Raw genomic sequence first — 24,000 nt, forward strand, 5'->3', positions numbered from 1 at the left:
AGAGTGAGACAGAGAGAGTGAGAGAGAGAGTGAGAGAGAGAGAGAGACAGAGAGAGTGAGAGAGAGAGAGTGAGACAGAGAGAGTGAGAGAAATACAGACCATTAAACAATATAATTGTCTCATTTTGTTCGGCGTGTTTAAGGTGTATAATCTCAGTGTCCATGTTTAATAAAAGAAAAGAAACAGCTGAAGGTGTCATTACCCATTTCTTACAGAAAGCCACATGAGAGAGCCAGAGCTGGACATCGTCCTGCAGGGGGTATAAGGGGAATAAAGAGGCTCAGTGAGGATCAGTGAGGATCAGTGAGGTTCAGTGAGGTTTAATTTAGATTAAAGGATGAAGGTCATGAACCTGCCACTTGGACGTTGCCTTCCTGAACACTCTGTCGATCCTCTGGATGGTGGGAAACTCAATCTCCTCCCTTTTAAAGTGGTAACCGATCCTCTGTAACACAGGAAGGAAACAGGACAGTGTTGAGTGTGTGGACATGTGTCCTGGACGTGTACACACCATGGCTGCTTTAACACACTCACGGCTCGTCTCTTCTTGATGAGCTCCAGCACGTTTATTTCATACTGAGAGAGAAAATAAGAGCAGTTCATTATGCAGTTAATAAGAGACGGAGCTGACTCGTCTCTACTACCTCAGTGAGGCACTTGATTACTTTATCATCATCACTCTTGATCTTTAATATTTACACAGATTTATTTACTAGGTTGTAAACAGCAGCCTGACAGATTGAGTTGTGTGTAAAGTGTTTCTCTGTAACGTGTTTGTGATGAACGAAGCGTCACCTGAACATAACTGATGTAATCGTCTTTACTCTGTACAGATCTGTGCAGTTTATATTCCAGAGCTGTGCATCGTCTCAGCATCGACCTGTAAACAGTTATTGTTGACATTAATACACCATCTATACGTCTCTCTCTCTCTGCCTGTCTCTCTCTGTCTGCCCCCCTCTGTCTCTCTGTCTGTACCCCCCCTCTGTCTGTCTCTCTCGGTCCCACCCTCTGTCTGTCTCTCTCTCTGCCTGTCTCTCTCTTCTCTCTGTCTGCCCCCCCTCTCTGCCTCTCTCTTCTCTCTCTGTCTGCCCCCCCCCGTCTCTCTCTGTCTCTGTCTGTATCCCCCCTCTGTCTCTGTCTCTCTCTGCCTGTCTCTCTCTGTCTGTATCCCCCCCTCTGTCTGTCTGTCTCTCTGCCTGTCTCTCTATTCTCTCTCTGTCTGCCTCCCTCTCTGTCTCTCTCTGTCTGTATCCCCCCTCTGTCTGTCTCGCTCTCTGTCCCTTCTGTCTGTCTGTCTCTCTCTCTCCCCCCTGTCTCTCTCTGTCTGCCCCCCTCTGTCTCTCTGTCTGTACCCCCCCTCTGTCTGTCTCTCTCGGTCCCACCCTCTGTCTGTCTCTCTCTCTGCCTGTCTCTCTCTTCTCTCTGTCTGCCCCCCCCCTCTCTGCCTCTCTCTTCTCTCTCTGTCTGCCCCCCCCCTGTCTCTCTCTGTCTCTATCCCCCCTCTGTCTCTGTCTCTCTCTGCCTGTCTCTCTCTGTCTGTATCCCCCCCTCTGTCTGTCTGTCTCTCTGCCTGTCTCTCTATTCTCTCTCTGTCTGCCTCCCTCTCTGTCTCTCTCTGTCTGTATCCCCCCTCTGTCTGTCTCGCTCTCTGTCCCTTCTGTCTGTCTGTCTCTCTCTCTCTCTCCCCCCTGTCTCTCTCTTTTCTCTCTGCCTGTCTCTCTCTTTTCTCTCTGTCTGTCTCTCTCCCCCCTCTTTCTGTCTCTCTCTCTCTCCCTGTCTCTCTCTCTGTCTGTCTCTCCCCCCTCTGTCTGTCTCCGTCTCTCTCTCTCTCTCTCTCTCTGTCTGTCTCTCTTTCTCTTTCACTCACTTCACTTCTTTCTTGGTAAACAATCCGACTCTCTCCAGCTGCTCCAACACCGGAATCCGCTCCTCAGTCCGCTGCTGAACAAAATCCGCCATTTTATATCACAGTTTGTCCCCAGATCGAGTTTTATTGTTAAAGTTGATATTAAATTCTTTCCCCTCGTCTCATCATTCACACGTGGGGAACCGTACAGGAAGTTTTCCGCAAATGTTAAGGCAACCTCCGGTTCGTTTGTATAAGTCGTCCGTGTAAAAACGCACACTGAAGTAAATAGATCCGGTTTGGTTTTCTGTTCATTACGAAATGTAAAAAAGTTTTACTTTTATTTGTATTGTTTTTTTGTTCATTATTCCAAATTCTGGAAATGTAATAATTTTTTTAACACAAACTTTAAGACTTTACAATCTGAACGGTTAATTATTGTTTATCGCATGAGGAACATTTTCGTGTTTTTATATTAGAACAAAAATCAGTCAAATGTTTCAGTAACATTCTAAACATTTTATTATAGAATTACATTATAATATTATTATTAATTACTATTGTTATTATTGTGTAATTAAAAAAACAAATACATAATTTAAGTATAAATGTGAAGGACATTTAGTTTAATTTTAAATATTTAAAAATACATAAAACAACAATTTTATTTTTCGTTCTTTACCATTATAGACACAGACAGACAGACAGACAGACAGATAGACAGACAGACAGACAGACAGATAGTCGTCAAGAAGCTTTTATTGTCATTACACCATATATAACTGTTACAGTACACAGTGACATGAGACAACGTTTCTCCAGGATCAGTGTGTTAATAAAACAAAGACAGGGCTAAGGACATGTAAGTAGTCTTAGCCACATAAAGTGCAACTGTGCAACCTGGGGCAAACAGTGCAGGACAAGACAGACAAGACAGTGCAGGACAATACAGAGACAAGACAGTGCAGGACAAGACAGTGCAGACTAAAGGTTACAAGACAATACACAAAATACACAAAAGACAGTAAACAAAAAAACAGCGCCGACCCACCGGTGTCAATACTGTATGTAAATACTGTAAGTTCAGACAATATTGTGTGCAGTAATACTCGAATGAACACAGTTTCTTAGCAGCAGGTCCCTGAGATAGTGTATAAGTTTGTGTAAAAAACAGCAACAACTGAAATATTGTACAGTATGAGCAAAATGACTGAAATGTTAGAGAGTGTGTGCAAAGAGCAAAAAAAAAGTAAAAAAAAGTTAGGAAAAGATAGATAGATAGATAGATAGATAGATAGATAGATAGATAGATAGATAGATAGATAGATAGATAAACAGACAGACAGACAGACAAACAGACAAATAGATAGATAGACAGACAGATAGACAGACCAGTAGATAGATAGACAGACAGATATATAGATAGACAGACAGATATATATAGATAGACAGACAGACAGACAGACAGACAAATAGATAGATAGACAGACAGATATATAGATAGACAGACAGACAGATATATAGATAGATAGACAGATATACAGACAGATATATAGATAGACAGACAGACAGATATATAGGTAGACAGACAGACAGATATACAGACAGACACAGATATATAGATAGACAGACAGACAGACAGATATATAGATAGATAGACAGATATACAGACAGATATATAGATAGACAGACAGACAGACAGATATATAGATAGACAGACAGACAGATATATAGACAGACAGACAGATATATAGGTAGACAGACAGATACAGGCAGACAGACAGACAGATATACAGATATATAGATAGACAGACAGACAGACAGATACAGGCAGACAGACAGACAGACAGACAGAGATCCTCCTACATTAAATTAAAAAGCACAAGACACGCCCACTTTCAACGCGCGAGCTTCTTGGCGGCAAAATGCAGCGTCTACCGACCTTTATGTCACGTCAATCAAAATAAATTAAACCAATCAGAATGCTAGAATTCCATGCCGGTCTGATTTGATTAGACGACGCCAAAGGGGGTGGGTGTGTCCTAAGTAGAACCCTCTCATACTTTTTAATGAGCCACTCGGTTATATTGGGATGTAGAATTTTGCTGAATAATAACAGTATTTAAAATAATTCTCTCAATATGTTCGTGTACATGTTGTATAATAAAATGTAAAGACTGGAAGGATCTGTTTTCTCTTTGTGTCACTATTTCTATGTCGGGTTCGGGTTTAATCCCAAACGACTCCCTATCAAGTGTCCCTACAAAGTGACCCCTACGACAGCGATCCCGTTATACACTATAGACAGTGCCCTGACGAAGGGACGCTGAGGGTATTTGGGACGCGGCCCTTCCTTGTGTTCTTCGCGGCTTCGCTTTAGCTAAGTTGCTAAACATTTTCTGAGGGGACGCTAACGTTCCTGGATCAGCTAGCGAGCCTCTAACGTCGACTTTTACCTGGAGTATTTTATACATTGTGTTGTTTTTAACGCTACGGTTTACATCGTTAAACTCTTAGACGAACGGACGTGGTTTTTAAAGTGATGATTCTTTAAAAAATTATGAATTAAAGAAGGAAAAGAAGAAAGAATGAAAAGAATTTTAAACTGAATTGATTTAGAAAGGAGCGCGCGAGCGACCGGGAGGTTTTTTTTATTCAGTTAGCTAGCAGGCTAGTTGAGAAACCAGCCTAGCTAGTTAGCTAGTGTTTTTTATTTAAATTATTTTACTTTAATCCGTTATCGGGTTGATTTGCTGACAGGGTGAAGTTTTTATTTTCATCCGAATGGCGCCGCAGAAATACACGGGCCAGGTGGTGGGCGCTGCTGCGGGCGGCAGGGCGAGTGGAGCGGTGTGTGTCTCCGCCGTGAACGCGGTGAAAAAGCCCAAAATGGAGCAGATCCAGGCCGACCATGAGCTGTTCCTGCAGGCCTTCGAGAGTGAGTGTAAATCTGTCAAACTGAACAGAAAATAAGCGTATAATATAAACACACACTTTACTGCACCGTGTCAGAGATGTGAGAGGAATTTACAGGCCTCACAGACAATAAACAAGAAGTTATTATTATTATTACACAAACAGTTCATAACGATATCATCTGTACTGTAAGGTACAAATATAGCCAGAAAAAGTGCTCATTTTCTCAATCACGCTTCTGTTTCTGTCTGTTTCTCATAGTAATAATATCACGTTAGAGAAATATTAATATTAATTATAATAAAGTCACATCAGCTCATTTTGTTCACTAACTATATCTACGTGACAAATACGTACAAGTACAGAAGTAAAACACGGATTCATATTATTATTATTATTATTATTATTATTATTATTTATTCACTGGAAAAACAACTGTTGTGGTACAGCTTTTTTTATACATATAAAAATCAACACATAAAAGTCTGATGAGGTTTAATGATGAATAATTAATAAACGTGTCGTTATCACGTTGTGATTAGTATCTCAGTAGCTGTGACACGTCACACGTGATTAAAACAAAGCGACATTTTAAAGGATTTAAGACCAATAACATATTTGGACTGGAAGCTTTTATTTATTTAGTTTTTTACTGGAAATACTTGCATATAAAGACTTTGACTATTATATTTATTCCTAAAGAAATCACCGAATGATTTATTTGTATTCTTTGGTTATCTTTGGTGGTTATTTTGCTTGGATTGATCCTGATCGTACTTATTATTGTATCGGGTCCGTCTCTAATTAAAACATATACATGGTGATGAATCCTGTGGTGCTTTTTATATGCTTTTATTTGCTTGTTATATGTCTTTGTATTTGTCTTTTTCCCGACAGAGCCGACACAAATATACAGATTTCTGCGCACAAGGAACCTAATCGCTGTATGTGTACAAATTTCTTACACACACACACACACACACACACACACATATATATATATATATATATATATCCTTTAACATATTTTGTGTTACCAATGTGATAAATTGTGATGTTTAAAGTTTTGTTGGATTTGAATATTTATTTTGCCTGAATTAAAAAAAAATATACATACACTAATAGGTGGGTGATATGAGGAAAATATTTTAAATATTTTATTTTATTTAAATATTTTAAAACCATTCTACTACACACAATATGTATCATTCATTCATTTACTACCGGGGGAGGAAACCAGAGTACCCGGGGGAAACCCCCGGGGCACGGGGAGAACATGCAAACTCCACACACACAAGGCGGAGGCGAATATGTATCATTACATTATAATTTTTTAGCATCCAATCAGAGTAAAAAAATACTGAAAATTTCACAGAAAATTGTGACAGAGTTTATTGCAATATCGATATCTATCTCATCGTATCGCCCCAATCCTGATCCTCTGAGGAAGTATTCTGTTTATGATCTTAGAACACGATTGCTGATCTGTAATGTGATGACTGTAATAAGACTCTGTGTCTGTGTCTGTGTGTGTGTGTGTGTGTGTGTGTGTGTGTGCGCTCCCACAGCCAATTTTGCTACACAGATGTCTCACGTTCATGTCTCACAGAAACTCTCGAACGAATGCCAACAGGTAACCGACATTCTCTACCTAAACACACATTGATGAAAAGGAGACACGTTCAGCTTTATTAACACTTTATGTACGTGTGTATGAGCTGTAATTACACGTTTATAACACAATAATAACTACTTTGTAGAAAAGCGTTTAAAGTGGACAACATGTTGGCGAAGGTGGAGAAGATGAAAGGAGAACAGGAGTCACACAAGTAAGGAGCCTTATACACACACACACACACACACAGCTTTACCGGTGTTTAATGATTCGCTCTTTTTTTCCCCTCCAGTGTATCATCACACTTACAGCTGACCTTTACTGGATTCTTCTATAAAAATGGTGAGCGATTAAAACACACGACTTTGGATGCTGATTGGTCAGATGATGTTGATTTGTATTGTATAAGAGCAGCTCTGACAGTAGTACAGGTTTATAATAAAGCGTTTGATTGTTTCTATAGCAACAGCTTATTGACAGGGACGTGTACAGCAGACGATCATCTGACAATAAACAGATAATAAAAAATAATTGTAATTGTTGGTGAGTTTCTGTGATGTAAGAGTAATAGAGTAATATTATAGGAAAATAATCAACTCTGGTGGTAAAAGTGACCTGCTTTTTTTTTTTGCAGATAAGCCATGTCAAAACTCAGAAAACGAGCAAAACTCTGTTTCTCTTGAGGTGCTACTTGTCAAAGTCTGCCATAAAAAAAGAAAGGTGAGTTTTTTTTCTTTTTAAATAAATAAGCACAATATTAGTGATTGTTTCAGATCGTCACAGCCGTGTCGTTTGTATGGAACGGATCGACGTTATTCGTTTAAAGGTGCTTTATTTTATTACTTATTTTAAATGTATTTATTAATTGTAAGCGCTTTTTTATTTTTTTATTTTTCTGTCTTGTTTATTTAAAAAATTTTTTTTTAATCTATTATCTATTTTATTTTTTAATATATTTAATTTATTCATTATTTGATTAGATGTGTTTTTTTTTTCCGTAATTAGTTTTATTTACTTTTTATCTTATTAATATTAAAGGTTAATAATGCTAATAACGTATATGAATTAATTTGTTTTTATTTGTTTTTAGTTTTCATTCATTTAATTACTTGTGTTTATTAAAGTTTTATATATTTTGTTTATTTTTATGTAGTTACTATGATCTTAATTAATAAAAAATAATAATTTATTTAGTTATTTATATATTTAGTTTTAGTTTTAATTTAACTGTGTTTTACATGCTTAAAATGTATTTGTTTACTTCTGTAGTATTAAAATTATTTACTCCGTTTTATTTTTGAAAGATTTATGTAGTTTTTAATTATTTCTGCTCATACTGGACTTATATATTAAATATTATTTCTCTTCCTGTGCAGGATGTCAGCTGCCCCATAAAGCAAGTGCCTACAGGGAAGAAGCAGGTGCCTTTGAACCCAGACGTGAAGCAGACGAAGCCGACGTCGTTCCCCACGCTGCTCGTGTCCAGCACGGAGTTCGAGCCGAGTAACAGCCACATGGTGAAGTCCTACTCACTGCTGTTCCGAGTGTTGCGGCCCGGAAAGACACACTCCAACGCCTACATCAACGGAGAGACGGATGAGAACATGGGTCTGCTAGCACACACACACACACACACATACACACACACACACATACACACCATGTAAATCTGCTCATGATCAATCACTAACAAGACTCATCTTATGCTACCATTCTGTTTGCCATGTTTGCTTCTCTCACATATTCCCTGAGGTGTGGCCTGATTGGAGTGTAGACGAACTTTGTGTACACTTTTATATATTTTAGATCACGTGAGATTACAAGTTAGGGCCTTTTTACACCCGGTCACTTCGTGTGTTGTCTCTGATCCGATAGCTATCTGATTTGTTAAAACTGTCCCATTTACATCAGGCCACATAAAATAAATGCGTCTCGGCGAATCGGATATCGATCAGATCTTTCGGGGGAAATTGACACGGAACACACTTTGGTGTATGCGTTTTTCAGAACGCGATCAAAAAGAAGACGAAATAAAACCGGTTACGACGCTCATGCTACAAAAAACAGCGTTTACTGTTTGCTGCGTTTTCGCTGGCGGCAGCAGCGTGTTTTAAGCCCCGGCGAGACGCCTGGGTGAAAGATCACCTGCGAGTGACGTAGTTCCGTTTGGGAGGAGTTTAGCGCTGACGTATGTGGCTCGAACAACCACATTCATTTACACCTGTCCAGTTTCATCTGAAACGCGTCCCAGACCACCTCCTGAAGGGGTTTGTACCATCGGGTTTATATCCGTCTCCAAAAAACGTTTCGGAGGGCATTTAGACCTGGTGTTTTTACCATCGGGTAGATATCGGATCACAGAAAACGCATGAAGTGACCAGGGGTAAAAAGCCCCTAAATGGTGTGAAAACAGCTCAAACTGATCATTTTTCTAAGAAGGGAAACTTAAAATGTTTCAGAAACGTCTTTCGGTACGTCGATGACACATTTTTGTGTTTTTAGTTGAATTTGAATACATAAGCAGTGATAAATAATCATATTAAACAAGTCATCGTAACTGCTTTTACTGTTATAGTATTTTGAATATGAAATAAACTTAATCTTAACATTTATTTTTCTGAGTAGATGTGAAGGAGGATCTGTCCAGCAGGAAGAAAAGGGGCGTGTCTCACCGTGACGACGAGGGAAACGCCATGGAGACGTTTGTCGCACAGATGACCGTGTTCGATAAGAACAGGTGAGAGACGAGCGGCTTGTTTAGTATCGCTCTGGATTGTGATGAAGATGCGTGTTAAATCTTTCTTTCTCTTTGTCCTCATTCTCCTCTTTGTCACCCAAATGAGGATGAGGTTCCCCTTTGTATCTGGTTCCTCTCAAGGTTTCTTCCTCTTCCGTCTAAGGGAGTTTTTCCTTGACACAGTCAGCTCAGACACCTCAGGCTTGTTCATTGGGGATTAAATACAAACACATTTAAATATATCTTATATTAATCTTGGATCTTTGTATAAATCTTTCTATATTATGAAACTTTTTGTACATTATTTCAATATTTCTTATGTTCTGTTAGGCTGCTTTGAGACAATCTTCATTGTTAAAAGTGTTATACAAAAAAAAATTGAATTGTTGTGCGTGTGTGTGGTACGTTGTGTGCGTGCACTGTGTGTGTTGTGCGCGTCTGTGTGGTGTGTTGTGTATGTGCGTGTTGTGCGCGCGTGTGTGTTGTGTGTGTGTGTGTGTGGTGCATGTGTGTGTGTTGTGTGTGTTATGCGTGTGTGTTGTGTGTGTTGTGTTGTGTTCCAGGCGACTGCAGCTGCTGGACGGTGAGTATGAAGTGTCGATGCAGCAGATAGAAGACTGTCCTGTCAGTAAGAAAAGAGCCACATGGGAAACCATCCTGGATGGAAAGGTTTGTTCTCACTTATTTTTAAACGTCTGTGTTTTTGTGAATGGAGTCTGTTAGGAAGTTAACACAAGTTTACACCAACAAGTAATAATTTGCTCGTCTGACTTTTGTGTCATTACTGTTATGTGAAAAATTCCACTAAAATTATATCTTGACTCATAAGAACATCACTAAACTAAACAGGATTCTTATTATTCTGGGTTTGTTTGTTTGTTTGTTTGTTTGTTTTAAATAATTGTATTTATTTGTACAGAGGTTGCCTCCATTTGAAACCTTCTCTCAGGGACCAACTCTACAGTTCACACTACGCTGGACAGGTGACCCCAACGACCCTTCCACAGCTCCTGTAGCTAAACCGCTCTCAACACGCAACTCTGACACCAGTGGCCCTGACATTCGCACCCCCACCCTCAGATCTGCCCCAGCAGGTAAAGTACAAATGAATGCTGTAAGTGTTGTAAGAATGTGTTTAAAGCATTTAACGTAGCAGACGTTTTGCTCATTAGTAGTGAAAGACTCGGTGAACAGCAGCAGTAGTAGTGGTGGAGGTGGAGGTGGAGCAGGAGGTGGTGTTCAGACGAGGAGGGAGCAGACCGTCTCTGAACCCAGACAGAAACTCCGCATTTTCTATCAGGTGTCATTTGTGTTCTTAGTGACAGTTTTAATACATACCATAAAATGTGGACATAAAATAAACGTGGATTTTCTTTCTGTCTTTCTTTTTTTCTTTCTTTCTTTCCCTTTACTTTTCTTTCTTTGCCTTTCTTTCCTTTTCTTTCTTTCTTTTTTCTTTCTTTCTTTCTTTTCCTCTTTCTTTCCTTTTCTTTCTTTCTTTTTTTTCCTTTTCTTTCTTTCTTTCTTTCTTTTCTTTTTCTTTTCTTTCTTTCCTTTTCTTTCTTTCTCTTTCTTTCCTTTTCTTTCTTTCTTTCTTTCTTTCTTTCTTTCTTTCTTTCTTTCTTTTTCTTTCTTTCTTCTCATTTCTTTCTCTTTCTTTCTTTCTTTCTTTCTTTTTCTTTCCTTTTTTTCTTTCTTTCTTTCCTTTTCTTGCTTTCCTTCCTTCCTTCCGGTAGTTTCTGTATAACAATAACACTCGACAACAGACGGAGGCCCGTGATGACCTGCACTGTCCGTGGTGCACACTGAACTGCCAGAAATTGTACAGCCTCATCAAACACCTCAAACTTTCTCACAGCCGCTTCATCTTCAACCACGTGGTGAGTTCAGGCTTTGCTGGAAATTCCCTCAGGACTGTTTACGTTGGAGTAAACGTTAAGGTGTTCGTACTGCATACAGGTTAACAGAGTTTGTGAGCTATCTAAAATGCTGTAAGCCCATAGTTACCATGACAACTGGTTATTTCCCCAAGCCTTGTTCAGACTGTATTAGTGTTTAATGCAACAATATTTATTTATTTATTTATTCATGCCTTTTTTCTCTCTCTGTACACTCAGAACCTCTCGCTTTTTTAATAATAAAACAATCGTAAAACGTACTCGCTTTTTAAACAGGGTTTAAGGGAACTTAAGTCGGGTTCATAGCACGGGTATTAACATGGTATGGTGTCGGCAACACCCTCTTTGTGTTAAGTGTGTGTTAAAATGTAGTACACTAGGGCTGGGCAATATGGCTGAAAACTGTATCACGATATCAGTGCTATATCGGTCGATATCGATAATTATTGACATTGTTTATGATGCATTTAAAATAAGCACCAGGAGAAAAATATACTAGATTTAAACCTTTTTATTTGAAACTTAACCTTCCTCTGATCAGAATCCCCTCAGTTATTAAGGCAGAAATGTCAACAAACCGGGAAAAATTAAATAATTATAATGTAAACATGAGTCTAAAGTCACAATGAACACTTAACTATTATCTCTTAACATTTAAGGTGCGAAAGAAATGTAAGAAATGTTTAATAAAGTGTAATAAAATAGTGCAAAGTGTTAAATATAAACATTAAAAAACATGAGAATTTAGTGCAAGTTTAGTGCGAGGAAGTTCACTAGCTGTTCACCTTCTGGTGACTACGGTCAGACTCATATCCAAAAAAACTGCCATACTGGCGCGCTGACTTTTCCTCTTTTATTTACAATTTCCTCACTCGCTGCGGATCATTTCCTGCTCATCAGTCGCCGGTTACTGAAGAGGACTCCATCAGACGTCGGCACGAGACGACGATATGGCGCAACCAAACATGATACTGTTACATGATTGTCTGTTAACGTGTCACTCCCTACGTTACTAGGTTACCAGAGAGCGAGTTCCTTTGTTAATGCAACCAAACTTGCTTCGCAACCTCTGTTTTTTTCCGACAAAGAATGAAAAATATTGAACGTTTTATCGAACACATTATTTATTGATATTGATCATGTGTCTATCGCGATACGTATCATTATCGTTTTATCGCCCAGCCCTAGTACATGGTGAAGACACCCAAATGTATGATCCACACTGGTGACTTTTATCCCACGTTAATATATCAAAAAAAACGTTTGGAACGTCCTGTTCGTGTAAGTTGGTGTTATTTATATAGTATAAAGAATATCTTTCATTTTTGTACGTTTTGCTTTCCCACTCAGCCGCATCCCAAAGGGACGAGAATAGACGTGTCCATAAACGAATGTTATGACGGCTCGTACGTGGGAAATCCTCAGGACATCCACAGCCAGCCAGGATTCGCCTTCAGTCGCAACGGCCCCGTCAAGAGGACCGCCGTCACCCACATCCTCGTCTGCAGGTGTGACCCAATCAGAGAGCAGCTCTACAGAGAACTCTTGCATTCACTTGCTATGACAGTTTATCATGAAGCCTGTGACTTCAAAGATTTAACACTCCGGTTGTGTCTGTCAGGCCCAAGCGCACGAAGCCGAGCCTGTCGGAATTCCTGGAGTCGGAGGACGGGGAGCCGGAACAGCAGAGGACGTACGTGAGCGGACATAACCGTCTGTACTTCCACAGCGACAGCTGCATGCCGCTGCGTCCTCAGGAGATGGACGTGGACAGCGAAGACGAGAGAGACCCTGAATGGCTGAGAGAGAAAACCTCCACAGTAAGAAAGCTCCAGAGATTCTGAAACAAATTCTATTCTAACATAAATTCTAACAGATTCTATACAAATACAATTTTAGCAAAATGTAGCGCAGCTTCACATCTAGGGTTTATCGGCGTACTTGATTTATTACATTATTACGTGGGGCAGTTGTGGCTCAACTGGTTAAGGCTCTGGGTTGTTAATCGGAGGTTCAGGGTTCCATAGCTGCCCCTGCAAATCATCATCTGACCCCAACCTTCTCAGTTGGGATATGTGAAGAAAAGAATTCCACTGTGCTGTAATGTATATGTGGCGATAATAAAGGCTTCTATGCCTCCTTCTATTATTGTATCTATAGTAACTTGTATACTGGGATTTGTATGGCAAATAAAAAGTGTTCCTCTTTAATACATCTGCAGCAAATCGAGGAATTCACAGACGTCAATGAGGGAGAAAAGGAGGTGATGAAGCTGTGGAACCTCCATGTCATGAAACACGGGTAAGCCCGAGGATGTCATTTTGTAAGATACCTGAAAGTTAAACATTTAAATGGTTGTGCATCTAGAAATTCTGCGTCACTTCCTCTCCAGGTTTATAGCAGATAACCAGATGAACCAGGCCATCATGCTGTTTGTGGAGAACTGTGGTCCTCACATCGCACACAGGAACCTGTGGCGCAACTTCTTGCTTCACCTAGTGAGCATGCACGACTTCAACTTGGTCACCACGGCGACCATCGACCGGGCCATGACGCGGCTACGGGAGATCCAGGCCGAGCTGCCCAAGCCGGAGGAAAGCGCCTGTAACGGCCACGCCGTCTCCTCAGGGTTCTCCCTGCACGGCAAACGCACCAAGAGCGCCGTCACCGACTGAACGCAGAACGCCTCTGAATCTCCAAAAGTCAACTCCGCTTTGGTTCAGCGCCAAATTATCACAACCTGGAGCACCATATTCTAAAGCTAGACCTTCCGTCATTGGAGTCACACACAACTCACTATTGGGATCACAACTTTCGCTAAAGACGTTTTATTTTTGTTTATTTTTTTATTTTAGAAAGCGCTGAAAGTGCTGGTTTTTAAGAACTAAACGAAGCTGCTGGTTAAAATTTGCTGCTACGTTCCCAAAATTCGCCCAGCACAAAGAATTGAGAAATCACTTTTTAAAATTTTTTTATTTTATTTTAATTTTTTTTACAAAAACTTTTTTTCCCCCTAAATTTTCTAGATTTAAAACATTTAGAAATAAACGTTTTAGAGCCGAAGCTAAAATTGTAGGCCGAGACGAGCGGCCGATGACGTTCTGAAAAATATCCATTACTCTTTGGTGCGATTCGAGAGAGCATTTTTTCCCCAGGTTTTGTAGAAGTCACTAAAAAGCAAAAGCTAAAGTTAGACGATTTACAGCTCTAACCGATGCGAATAAAAATACTCTACGTCCGTTCTGAGCCAGAGCCGAGTTGATTTTAGAGAGCTCGTAACAAAAGGACGTTTTCGACTCGAACGCTGGTTTTAAAAACTGAAGCAGCTTTTTGATCTGTTTTTTTTTTTCCACACACAACACTGAGACTCTGTTTGTTTATATTTTTTTAGTTTGTTTTCTCTGTGCATTTGGCTCCAGATTCTTTCCTATCTATATCATTAACACTAGATAGGACAAACTGCCAGCTCTGATTATTTTTATGTTTGTTTTGTTTTTTTACAGTCCATTAGCACTTCACTTGTTTAGTGATTTCTATGCTCTCATGTACGGCCATGAAGCATGAGCTGATGCCCAAAAAAATCAGGGTTTTGTTTTCGTGTTTTTTTTTTTTTGTTTTTTTTTTAAATGATGACCTTTCTGAGTGTGGCACTTTGCCTCTTCCGTTTCAGCATTATTAATTAATTGCTTAATTAATCAGCAATATTATCTGAGCTCTGCTTGTATTTTTGCCAGATAACGTTGCACGAGGAACAAAATCGGACAGCTGTTAGGAATAAACACATGGATGGAAGAAAAGAGGGACAGAGCATCACAACAAACCTTCTGATGATTTTTTTTTTCTACAGACAGCCGAACAGGAGGCCAGCTGGATAGTTGGATCCGATCAGGAGGTTAAATTAGAATCCAGTAAATAAATGTGTTGTACTTTATAAAATGCCAAAGCACTCAGTTTTTTTCCCCTTCTCTCAGTTACACAGTGTATATTTCAAATTGTAAAAGAAAAATCGCCTAGGTTTCCCTGTAACGTGGAAATATGACAAATTAAAAATATTTTAAAATGAGACGAAGTGTTTGGTCACGATTTTGTTGTATTGTTTATTACACAAATGAAACAAAAAACAAACCCGCAGGTGACGACGTGAGGATCGAGGATCGTAATGGGTTTAATCTGTAATCTGTATAAATCAACTCTGAACCGAAACATCACTCACATTTGTGGATGTTTATTAAATATTCATTCATCTTCTACCGCTTATCCGAACTTCTCGGGTCACGGGGAGCCTGTGCCTATCTCAGGCGTCATCAGGCATCGAGGCAGGATACACCCTGGACGGAGTGCCAACCCATCACAGGGCACACACACACTCTCATTCACTCACACACACACACTACGGACAATTTTCCAGAGATGGCAATCAACCTACCATGCATATCTTTGGACCGGGGGAGGAAACCGGAGTACCCGGAGGAAACCCCCGAGGCACGGGGAGAACATGTAAACTCCACACACACAAGGTGGAGGCGGGAATCGAACCCCCGACCCTGGAGGTGTGAGGCTAACGTTCTAACCACTAAGCCACCGTGACCCCCTGTTTAATAAATACATTAATAACTAGAAACAGCAATAAAGTCAGAATATTTCATGTTTGTTTTCAGGTTGTTTATTTAAAAAGTTTTATTTATAAACTTGGCATAACGGTGTGGTGACGTCACTGATTTCTGAAGTTAAATCTCACGGTATTTTTTGTTAAAACTCACTTTAATGTCTTAAAGTTTATAATAATATTTACTTTTATAATATTTTGTTAGCTTGAAGTTTAAGCTCTGTATGCAAAACCGGGTGGTGGTGTACGTCACGGGCGTCTTGACGTCATCAGTCAGTCGAGCTGTGATTGGTCAGTACGACACGACGTCTCTGGCGCGAATCCGCTAGCGTTACAAAACCGAGACGGTTCCGGTAATAAGTTTATTTTACTGGTTTTCAAAGCGTGATAAAGAGATTTATAGATTTATAGAACAAGATGTCGGCAAATTATCGTTAATTCATACATAAAATTAGGCTTGGGGCATGTAAATGAGGCACAATGTTTACTAGTGAGGATGTGTTCGTGTAAACAGACCTCAGGTCAGTGGTACAGAGGATTACTGAGGAACACAACATTAACTGTCTGAGAAGGAACTGATCCAGGAACAGGATTACTGAGGAACACAACAGTCTGAGGAGGAACTGATCCAGGAACAGGATTACTGAGGAACACAACAGTCTGAGGAGGAACTGATCCAGGAACAGGATTACTGAGGAACACAACATTAACTGTCTGAGGAGGAACTGATCCAGGAACAGGATTACTGAGGAACACAACATTAACTGTCTGAGAAGGAACTGATCCAGGAACAGGATTACTGAGGAACACAACAGTCTGAGGAGGAACTGATCCAGGAACAGGATTACTGAGGAACACAACAGTCTGAGGAGGAACTGATCCAGGAACAGGATTACTGAGGAACACAACATTAACTGTCTGAGAAGGAACTGATCCAGGAACAGGATTACTGAGGAACACAACATTAACTGTCTGAGGAGGAACTGATCCAGGAACAGGATTACTGAGGAACACAACATTAACTGTCTGAGGAGGAACTGATCCAGGAACAGGATTACTGAGGAACACAACATTAACTGTCTGAGAAGGAACTGATCCAGGAACAGGATTACTGAGGAACACAACAGTCTGAGGAGGAACTGATCCAGGAACAGGATTACTGAGGAACACAACAGTCTGAGGAGGAACTGATCCAGGAACAGGATTACTGAGGAACACAACATTAACTGTCTGAGAAGATCCTGATCCAGGAACAGGATTACTGAGGAAAACAACATTAACAGTCTGAGGAGGAACTGATCCAGGAACAGAGGATTACTGTGGAAAACAACATTAACAGTCTGAGGAGGAACTGATCCAGGAACAGAGGATTACTGAGGAACACAAAATGAACAGACTGAGAAGAGCAAACAGGATCAAACAGTCTGATCTGGTGTGGAGTGAGTATGAAGTGATCAGACCTGAAAGTTCACACAAACCCACCATGAAGGACACGACACCTGGTGCACGCCGTTCTCCTCCAAAGCGAGGTCTCCTCCTCCACACAAAGACATCTCTAGGTCAAAAACAACCCGAAATGAATTCAGAGTCCGCCGCTTTGTGTCATCAGCAGTTATTAATCCTCAAAGATGGAGCTGGAAGTCTGAGAAAGACTGGAGCACAAGCTGGAAGTGACCAGTGTGGACATGAAGGGAGCAAGAGAGTAAAGAACACCTCACCTTGTTCTTATTCCAAATCTACACCACCATCACAGAGCCTCCGACCGAAGGTGAGGGTCCGAGCGAGGTCACTGCTCCCACCCTGATGTTTACTATGGAGAATTAATCAACACCTGGCCACCAATCAGAGTCCAGGTCTGGACAGGATTGAGGTTTCTCATTCTGATGTTTTGTTTCCTCTTCAGAGTCCCAGATCATCAGAGTTTTTTACAGATGTCCACTCCAGAGAAGAGTTCCTGAAGCAGGTCCACGCTCAGAACCCACGCTTCCCGGTCCAACGCTTGTACAAGACACTGCTAAAGAGACTCGGTGAGTTTGCACAAAATATATGTATAAAAAGGTTAAACACAAAAAATACAAAGCTGGTTTTGGTTCTTCTGTTAAGTTTCACAGTTTCTTACAGGTGAAAGTAAAAGCCCCCCGGTCGTCACAGCAACCGGAAAGAGGAAACACGAAGAGGAACCTGACGGCGACGAACGTCTCCATAAACGCAGCCGATCGATTCGGGACGACTCTGTGACCGTAAACGTGTCAGAAGGTCACGTGACCTCAGGACACAGAGCCATCAGCAGGAACAGACTGAGGAGAAAAAAGGCACGCAGCCAGGACGCAGCCGTAGACGAGGGCCGTGTGAGACCTGACGACGGTGTGGGACATGAAGACGGTGTAGGACACGACGAGGACGTGCCCTGGACGGAGAAGTTTCGTCCTCGGAGCTCTGATGAGGTGGTCGGGAACGAGGCCGCAGTAAGGAAACTGTACAGGTGAGCGGTGTGAGTGAGGATGATGTCGACTTACACAAAACTACAATCACACCGTATCACTTTAGTTTATGACATGTTTTCTTGTTGCCGTGGTGACAGCTGGCTGAAGGAGTGGAGGGTAAGAGCGGATGTGGAGGAGAGGAGGAAAAGACGAGAGGAGCGTCGGATGAAGGCGGAGAGTGATGGTAACACACACACACGCAAACAGCAGCTTGATACACAGACATCTGTGTATATGGTGTTAATTGGAATCCATAAACTACATCTACGTTACACCACCTGTGTGTCTGATCGTGTTCAGGGTCGTGGGACTGCGGGGATTTTGAAGGTGACCCGCGGATGGAGGAGTGTGAGGGTGAGCTGTGTAACACCCTGCTGATCCACGGACCTACAGGAGCAGGAAAGAGTGCAGCCGTGTTCGCCTGTGCAGAGCAACTGGGCTTTAATGTACACACACACACACACACACACACACACACACACACTATAATTGAATGAATTATAAGCTTTATATTTGAATCCACTGCAATACGTTCTTTGATGTAAGGTGTGTGTGTGTGTGTGTGTGTGTGTGTGTGTGTGTGTGTGTGTGTGTGTGTGTGTGTGTGTGTGTGTGTGTGTGTGTGTGTGTGCAGGTGTTGGAGGTGAACAGCTCGTCCATGCGCTCCGGTCGTCTCGTCTTGTCTCAGCTCAGAGAGTCGACTCAGTCTCACCAGGTGGGGGCGCCACAGAGCTCCGCTTCTCTCTCACACACACCTGCTGCAGCGTCCCGTGAGTTCACACACGTTCTTCACCTCTGTTTGTCTTCTCTGAGCTGCTGCTACAAGCTTCCACTCGACTGAAAGTTTTCATTTCACACATCTGACTGAGGATTTAGTGTGAAAAAGAAATGTTTCTGTTTTAGAAAAAGAAGCTCCACAGAAATCCGTCTCTTCGTACAGAAACCCGGCGCTGAGCTCCGGAGCTGCTGCCAGAAAGAAACGACAGAAATTTGTCACACTTACACCTTACTTTACTGAGGCTGGAACACATGTGAACAAACACTCTAAACGTCCTCAAGACACAAGAGGTGTGTGTGTGTGTGTTTGTGTGTGTGTTTGTGTGTGTGTTTGTGTGTGTGTTTGTGTGAGTGTTTGTGTGAGTGTTTGTGTGAGTGTGTATGTGAGTGTGTGTGTGTGTTTGTGTGAGTGTGTATGTGAGTGTGTGTGTGTTTGTGTGTGTGTTTGTGTGAGTGTGTGTGTGTGTATGTGTGTGAGAGAGTGAGTGAGTGTGTGTGTTTGTGTGTGAGTGTGTGTGTGAGTGAGTCTGTATGTATTTGTGTGTGTGTGTGTAAGTATGTGTGAGTGAGTGTGTGTGTGAGTGTGTATGTATTTGTGTTTGTGTGAGAGTGAGTGTGTGTGTTTGTGTGTGTGTTTTTTGTGTGTGTGTGTGTGAGAGAGAGAGTGAGTGAGTGTGTGTGTTTGTGTGTGAGTGAGTGTGTATGTATTTGTGTTTGAGTGTGAGAGTGAGTGTGTGTGTGTGTGTGTGAGAGAGAGAGAGTGAGTGTGTGTTTGTGTGTGAGTGTGTGTGAGTGTGTGTGTGTGTAAGTATGTGTGAGTGAGTGTGTATGTGTATTTGTGCGTGTGTATTTGTGTTTGTGTGAGTGTGTTATATAAAATCACTTATCAGTAGTCAACAAAAATATTGGCACCCTGTGGGGATTCCTTTGGGACAGAAACATTCGTTCCTTTATTTTTCCCACAGTTCAGAACGACGTGTCCTTTATTCCTTTATTTATGAAACTATTCCACATAAATATTTCTGTGTGAGTAACAAAGTCTTTTCAGCTGCTGGTGATGTCCCACTTTACGGGTCACGGGGCACAGAGGGCAGGAGGGCACCGATATCACTCATACTGTTCGAGGAGGTGAGTTCCGGTCTCCGACCGGTGCTCAGACGTCATCGTTTCCATAGCGACCGCCCGCCGACAGGGACGTAGTACGATTAACTGTAATGGGATCTGTTTGCTGTTTGCAGGTGGACGTCGTCTTCGAGGAGGACGTGGGGTTTCTCACAGCCGTGAAGTCTTTAATGTGCACCACCAAGAGACCCATCGTCATGACTACCAACGGTGAGCTGCACTCAGAGCAGCAACAGTGCTGTATAAAATATCATAACTGTGTGATAAAGTGTTTGTGTTATTTTAAATCTAATCAGTTATGAAGTGTAAACGAAAGAAAGCGCGAATGTTTTTCGTCCCGTTCGCAGATCCGTCGTTCGGTGAATCGTTAGATGGTCGTTTCGTGGAGGTTCGGTTCAAAACACCTGCAACGGTAAAGCGACTGAACACGTCTATACACTACAGACTACATGACAGATACAGTCATTAACTTAGTGTATGTGTGTGTGTGTGTGTGTGTGTGTGTTTAAGGAGAGCGTCGTGAGCTACCTACAGTGTGTGTGTGTGGTACAGAGCGTGAAGCCGGACCCCAAACACATCCGCTCCGTGCTTCAGGAAAATAAAGGGGACGTGAGGAAGAGTGTGTTAGAGCTGGAAATGTGGGCGAGAAGTGGAGCTGGAAACACACACCACCATCTACACAACAGAGCACTCGCTGTGAGGGTTATAAACACACACCATCATCTACACAACAGAGCACTCGCTGTGAGGGTTATAAACACACACCATCATCTACACAACAGAGCACTCGCTGTGAGGGTTATAAACACACACCACCATCTACACAACAGAGCACTCGCTGTGTTATAAACACACACCAGCATCTACACAACAGAGCACTCGCTGTGAGTGTTATAAACACACACCAGCATCTACACAACAGAGCACTCGCTGTGAGTGTTATAAACACACACCAGCATCTACACAACAGAGCACTCGCTGTGAGTGTTATAAACACACACCACCATCTACACAACAGAGCACTCGCTGTGAGTGTTATAAACACACACCACCATCTACACAACAGAGCACTCGCTGTGAGTGTTATAAACACACACCATCATCTACACAACAGAGCACTCGCTGTGTTATAAACACACACCACCATCTACACAACAGAGCACTCACTGTGTTATAAACACACATACACACTTCAAATAAAAAGGGTCACATGCTCCTTTACTGTGTGTGTGTGTGTGTGTGTGTGTGTGTGTGTGTGTGTGTGTGTGTGTGTGTCCTGGGTTGTTATAGTGTAGGTCTTACGCTGAGTTGGAAATCAGTGGCAGTGTGGACATGCTGGTGGACAGCTGGAGAAAAGGGCGGAGCCTGTTCTACTCCAACCTGGACCTTCTTTTAGCCCCGCCCACTGCTGAACAAGCAGATCAGAACGCAGTTTGCACGAGGTTTCAGAAGGAGATAAATAAAGTCTCGTCTCCGTCCGACTCTGTTAAACGTCTGAAAACAAAGCCCTCGAATCCTGCACTCCGATTGGACAGAATGAAACAGACGAACCAATCAGCCGCTGAGGATGAAGCGGTTTCTACAGTAGCCGCTCTGGGACGATTTTTCGACACCATGTCGTTCACCGACTCGTATGTTCGCTGGCAGCCGTGTTGTAAACCCGGACCTGTGGGAGCCACAACAGCCGACGGTTTACTGGACGAGCCGAGAGAAGACGACGAGGTGGACATGAAGACGTCCGGTTTGGAGAGATGTTACGAGATCCTGGCGGCGGTGGAGGGTTTGGGGTTCTGCAGGTGCAGGACGGAGGCGTTTCCCATCGCACGAGTAGATCAGGACGTGACGAGCGGAGACGAGAGACGGAACACACGCTTTACTTTATCCAGGTTTCATTTGTTGACATTAATGATGATAAAATAGAACCGCTAGTAAAATCCTGTGGTGAACTGAAGCGGCTAACGCAGCGTGATGCTAACGTTCTCTCCTCCCGTTGCCATAGCGACGTGATACACAGAGTGCTGCGCAGTAAAGCGTTCAGGTGTCACAGCAATCACACCGCCGTGCTGACGGAGTATCTGCCCTGTCTGAGCTTCATCTGTAGAGAGCAGCAGCACAAACCCAGGTAGTGTTTAATCTCACACACACACACACACACACACACACCAGGACGCTGCTGAGGGAGACAGTCTACGAACACAACACACTGTAACACACACACACACGAGTCATGTAGCTCAGACACCGGCGCAGGTTCATGTTACTGATCGAATTGATGACATTTGATTTTATTTCTTTTTTACAGATTTTCACACTACATCAGACAGATCGGACTGCAGCTCCCTAAAAGCCTCCTAGACCTGTTAGCATCGCCGCTACGCTAAAGAGTAATGTTTTATATCTGCCTTACACACACACACACACACACACACACGTACACACATGTACACATACACACACACACACATGTACGTAGACACACACACGTACGTAGACACACACGTACACACACGTAGACATGTACATACACACACACACGTAGGTAGACACATGTACACACACGTACGTAGAGACACACACCATTTTTTCTGTATCATATCAGCATGTTGTTTGCAGTCGAGTAAAAGTGTGTAAATTGTCTGCTACTAAACATGTGAGTAAGAAATTAAAGTTTATATATTTATTTTCACTCAGTGGTGAATTCTGTTGTTTTTAATACACAATTCTCTACATGTTTATATATTTAGAGCCTTATTAAATGGTCCTGTTACACACAAGCCAATCAGAGCACAGTGGGCGTGTCTACAACTCCACATCCTTTTGTTATTCATCTCATAAATAAAAACGCATGGAAATCATTTTATTTTTAACAATAACCTGATTTATTTACTAATAAAATATTTATAATAATAATAATAATAATAATAATAATAATAATAATAATAAAGCACCAAAGTGAGAATATATCGTCACCCCCGAGTCCTGATCTAACGTCAGTACAGTATCATTGCTTAAAGTGAAATAAAGTCCTGAGCCTCAGGTCATAAAGACAGATGTAGGAAGTGCATGCTGCTCTCGCTGACACACACACACTCACTGTGAGGCTGTGAGCAGTTCGTAGAAGGCGACGGCCTGCAGCAGAGCGTCACACATCTCCTGTCCTTTGTTCCTGCTGCTGAAGTGAAACGCTCCACTGTATCGCACCAGCAGCTCGTTTGGGAAGATCACACGTGGTATCTTCTTCATCGCCGATTCTGACATCATCTTCCTCACGACCTCGGCGCCACTTGTACGACTCTCGCCGATGATCAATCCAAAGTGTCGCCCGACGGCCGTGCGCATCATGTTGAGGACGTTAGGCGGCGCGGCGGCATCTCTCCTGGCGCTGAGCAGAGCGAACAGCATGGCCTCCACCGTACGCAGGTGAACCATGACGGGGAACAGCGCCGTGTTCTGCACCGACACGCTCGGCTTCTCCACCACGTAGAAATCCGCCACAGGCAGCTTCGACACCACGCCACAAATCTTTATTTAAAAACACAAACAATAATCCAGCAGCTGTAATGTTGGTTTTCTAATAAAATCAGCAGCTCTATTATTTATATCTTACATCTTCCAGATAACCCGATGCCATGTAGGTGCCCTTCATGAAGCTGGGACATTCCTCCTGCTGCCACTCCAACACCGTCATTGCCCGGTCCATGTGCGTCCACGCTATACGGTTCGTCCCACACACGATGGACACGATGGACGTGGCGTCCTGCAAATCGCAGGAAAAGACCATTCAAATATCTAATAAAAAAGTGGTGATATTAAATATTTACATCATCAAATATCACAGTTTACTCTTCTGTCACTAAACTGAGTGTGTGATAAAAACATTCACTACTAATGTCCCTGCAGCCTGAAGTCAACTACAGCACAGCACTAAACTGCGGTGCCACATCCCCCCCTGTACCACACATCCCCCTGTGCCACACATCCCCCCCTGTGCCACAC

The 24,000-nt window shown here is 42.1% G+C and overlaps 4 protein-coding genes across 6 annotated transcripts in view; 2 read left to right on the forward strand and 2 right to left on the reverse strand.

Moving 5' to 3' along the window:
- Nucleotides 1-2,104, reverse strand: part of utp6 (UTP6 small subunit processome component) — a 7,262-nt gene extending 5,158 nt beyond the window's left edge. The window contains exons 1-5 of the mRNA XM_027168277.2: nt 1,872-2,104; nt 797-881; nt 536-577; nt 354-446; nt 204-251 (exon numbers count right to left, since the gene is read on the reverse strand). Of these exons, the coding sequence (XP_027024078.2) occupies nt 204-251; nt 354-446; nt 536-577; nt 797-881; nt 1,872-1,963 (360 nt within the window). The 5' untranslated portion in view covers nt 1,964-2,104. The remainder of the gene's footprint in view (nt 1-203; nt 252-353; nt 447-535; nt 578-796; nt 882-1,871) is intronic.
- Nucleotides 1-24,000, reverse strand: part of tefm (transcription elongation factor, mitochondrial) — a 27,091-nt gene that overhangs the window by 2,197 nt on the left and 894 nt on the right. Inside the window, exons 3-4 of one of the 2 annotated variants that reach the window (XM_047813254.1) lie at nt 23,612-23,761; nt 23,084-23,526 (exon numbers count right to left, since the gene is read on the reverse strand). In XM_047813254.1, the coding sequence (XP_047669210.1) occupies nt 23,095-23,526; nt 23,612-23,761 (582 nt within the window). In that variant the 3' untranslated portion in view covers nt 23,084-23,094. Of the gene's footprint in view, nt 1-22,666; nt 23,527-23,611; nt 23,762-24,000 lie in introns of those variants that run through there. The other variant, XM_027168307.2, reaches the window with a different exon arrangement.
- Nucleotides 4,197-15,079, forward strand: suz12b (SUZ12 polycomb repressive complex 2 subunit b). Of its 2 annotated transcripts, none has more exons than XM_027168315.2 (16): nt 4,197-4,788; nt 5,664-5,710; nt 6,335-6,399; nt 6,527-6,595; nt 6,674-6,723; nt 7,016-7,101; nt 7,758-7,989; nt 9,007-9,118; nt 9,682-9,787; nt 10,038-10,212; nt 10,291-10,418; nt 10,855-10,998; nt 12,367-12,524; nt 12,638-12,836; nt 13,238-13,317; nt 13,409-15,079. In XM_027168315.2, the coding sequence occupies exons 1-16, from the start codon at nt 4,635-4,637 to the stop codon at nt 13,689-13,691; spliced, it is 2,088 nt and encodes a 695-aa protein (XP_027024116.1). In that variant the 5' UTR covers nt 4,197-4,634; the 3' UTR covers nt 13,692-15,079. The 2 variants fall into 2 exon arrangements, with proteins under 2 accessions (XP_027024116.1, XP_027024117.1); XM_027168316.2 differs by having other exon boundaries at nt 10,294-10,418.
- On the forward strand, nt 16,936-22,690 carry atad5b (ATPase family AAA domain containing 5b). Its single transcript, XM_027168302.2, has 14 exons — nt 16,936-17,390; nt 17,526-17,649; nt 17,744-18,104; nt 18,204-18,289; nt 18,406-18,551; nt 18,740-18,875; nt 19,009-19,173; nt 19,931-20,010; nt 20,121-20,214; nt 20,352-20,416; nt 20,515-20,700; nt 21,295-21,890; nt 22,004-22,126; nt 22,307-22,690. The coding sequence occupies exons 1-14, from the start codon at nt 17,010-17,012 to the stop codon at nt 22,383-22,385; spliced, it is 2,622 nt and encodes an 873-aa protein (XP_027024103.2). The 5' UTR covers nt 16,936-17,009; the 3' UTR covers nt 22,386-22,690.

This window comes from Tachysurus fulvidraco, chromosome 5, assembly GCF_022655615.1.
Source record: "Tachysurus fulvidraco isolate hzauxx_2018 chromosome 5, HZAU_PFXX_2.0, whole genome shotgun sequence".
NCBI lineage: Eukaryota > Metazoa > Chordata > Actinopteri > Siluriformes > Bagridae > Tachysurus > Tachysurus fulvidraco.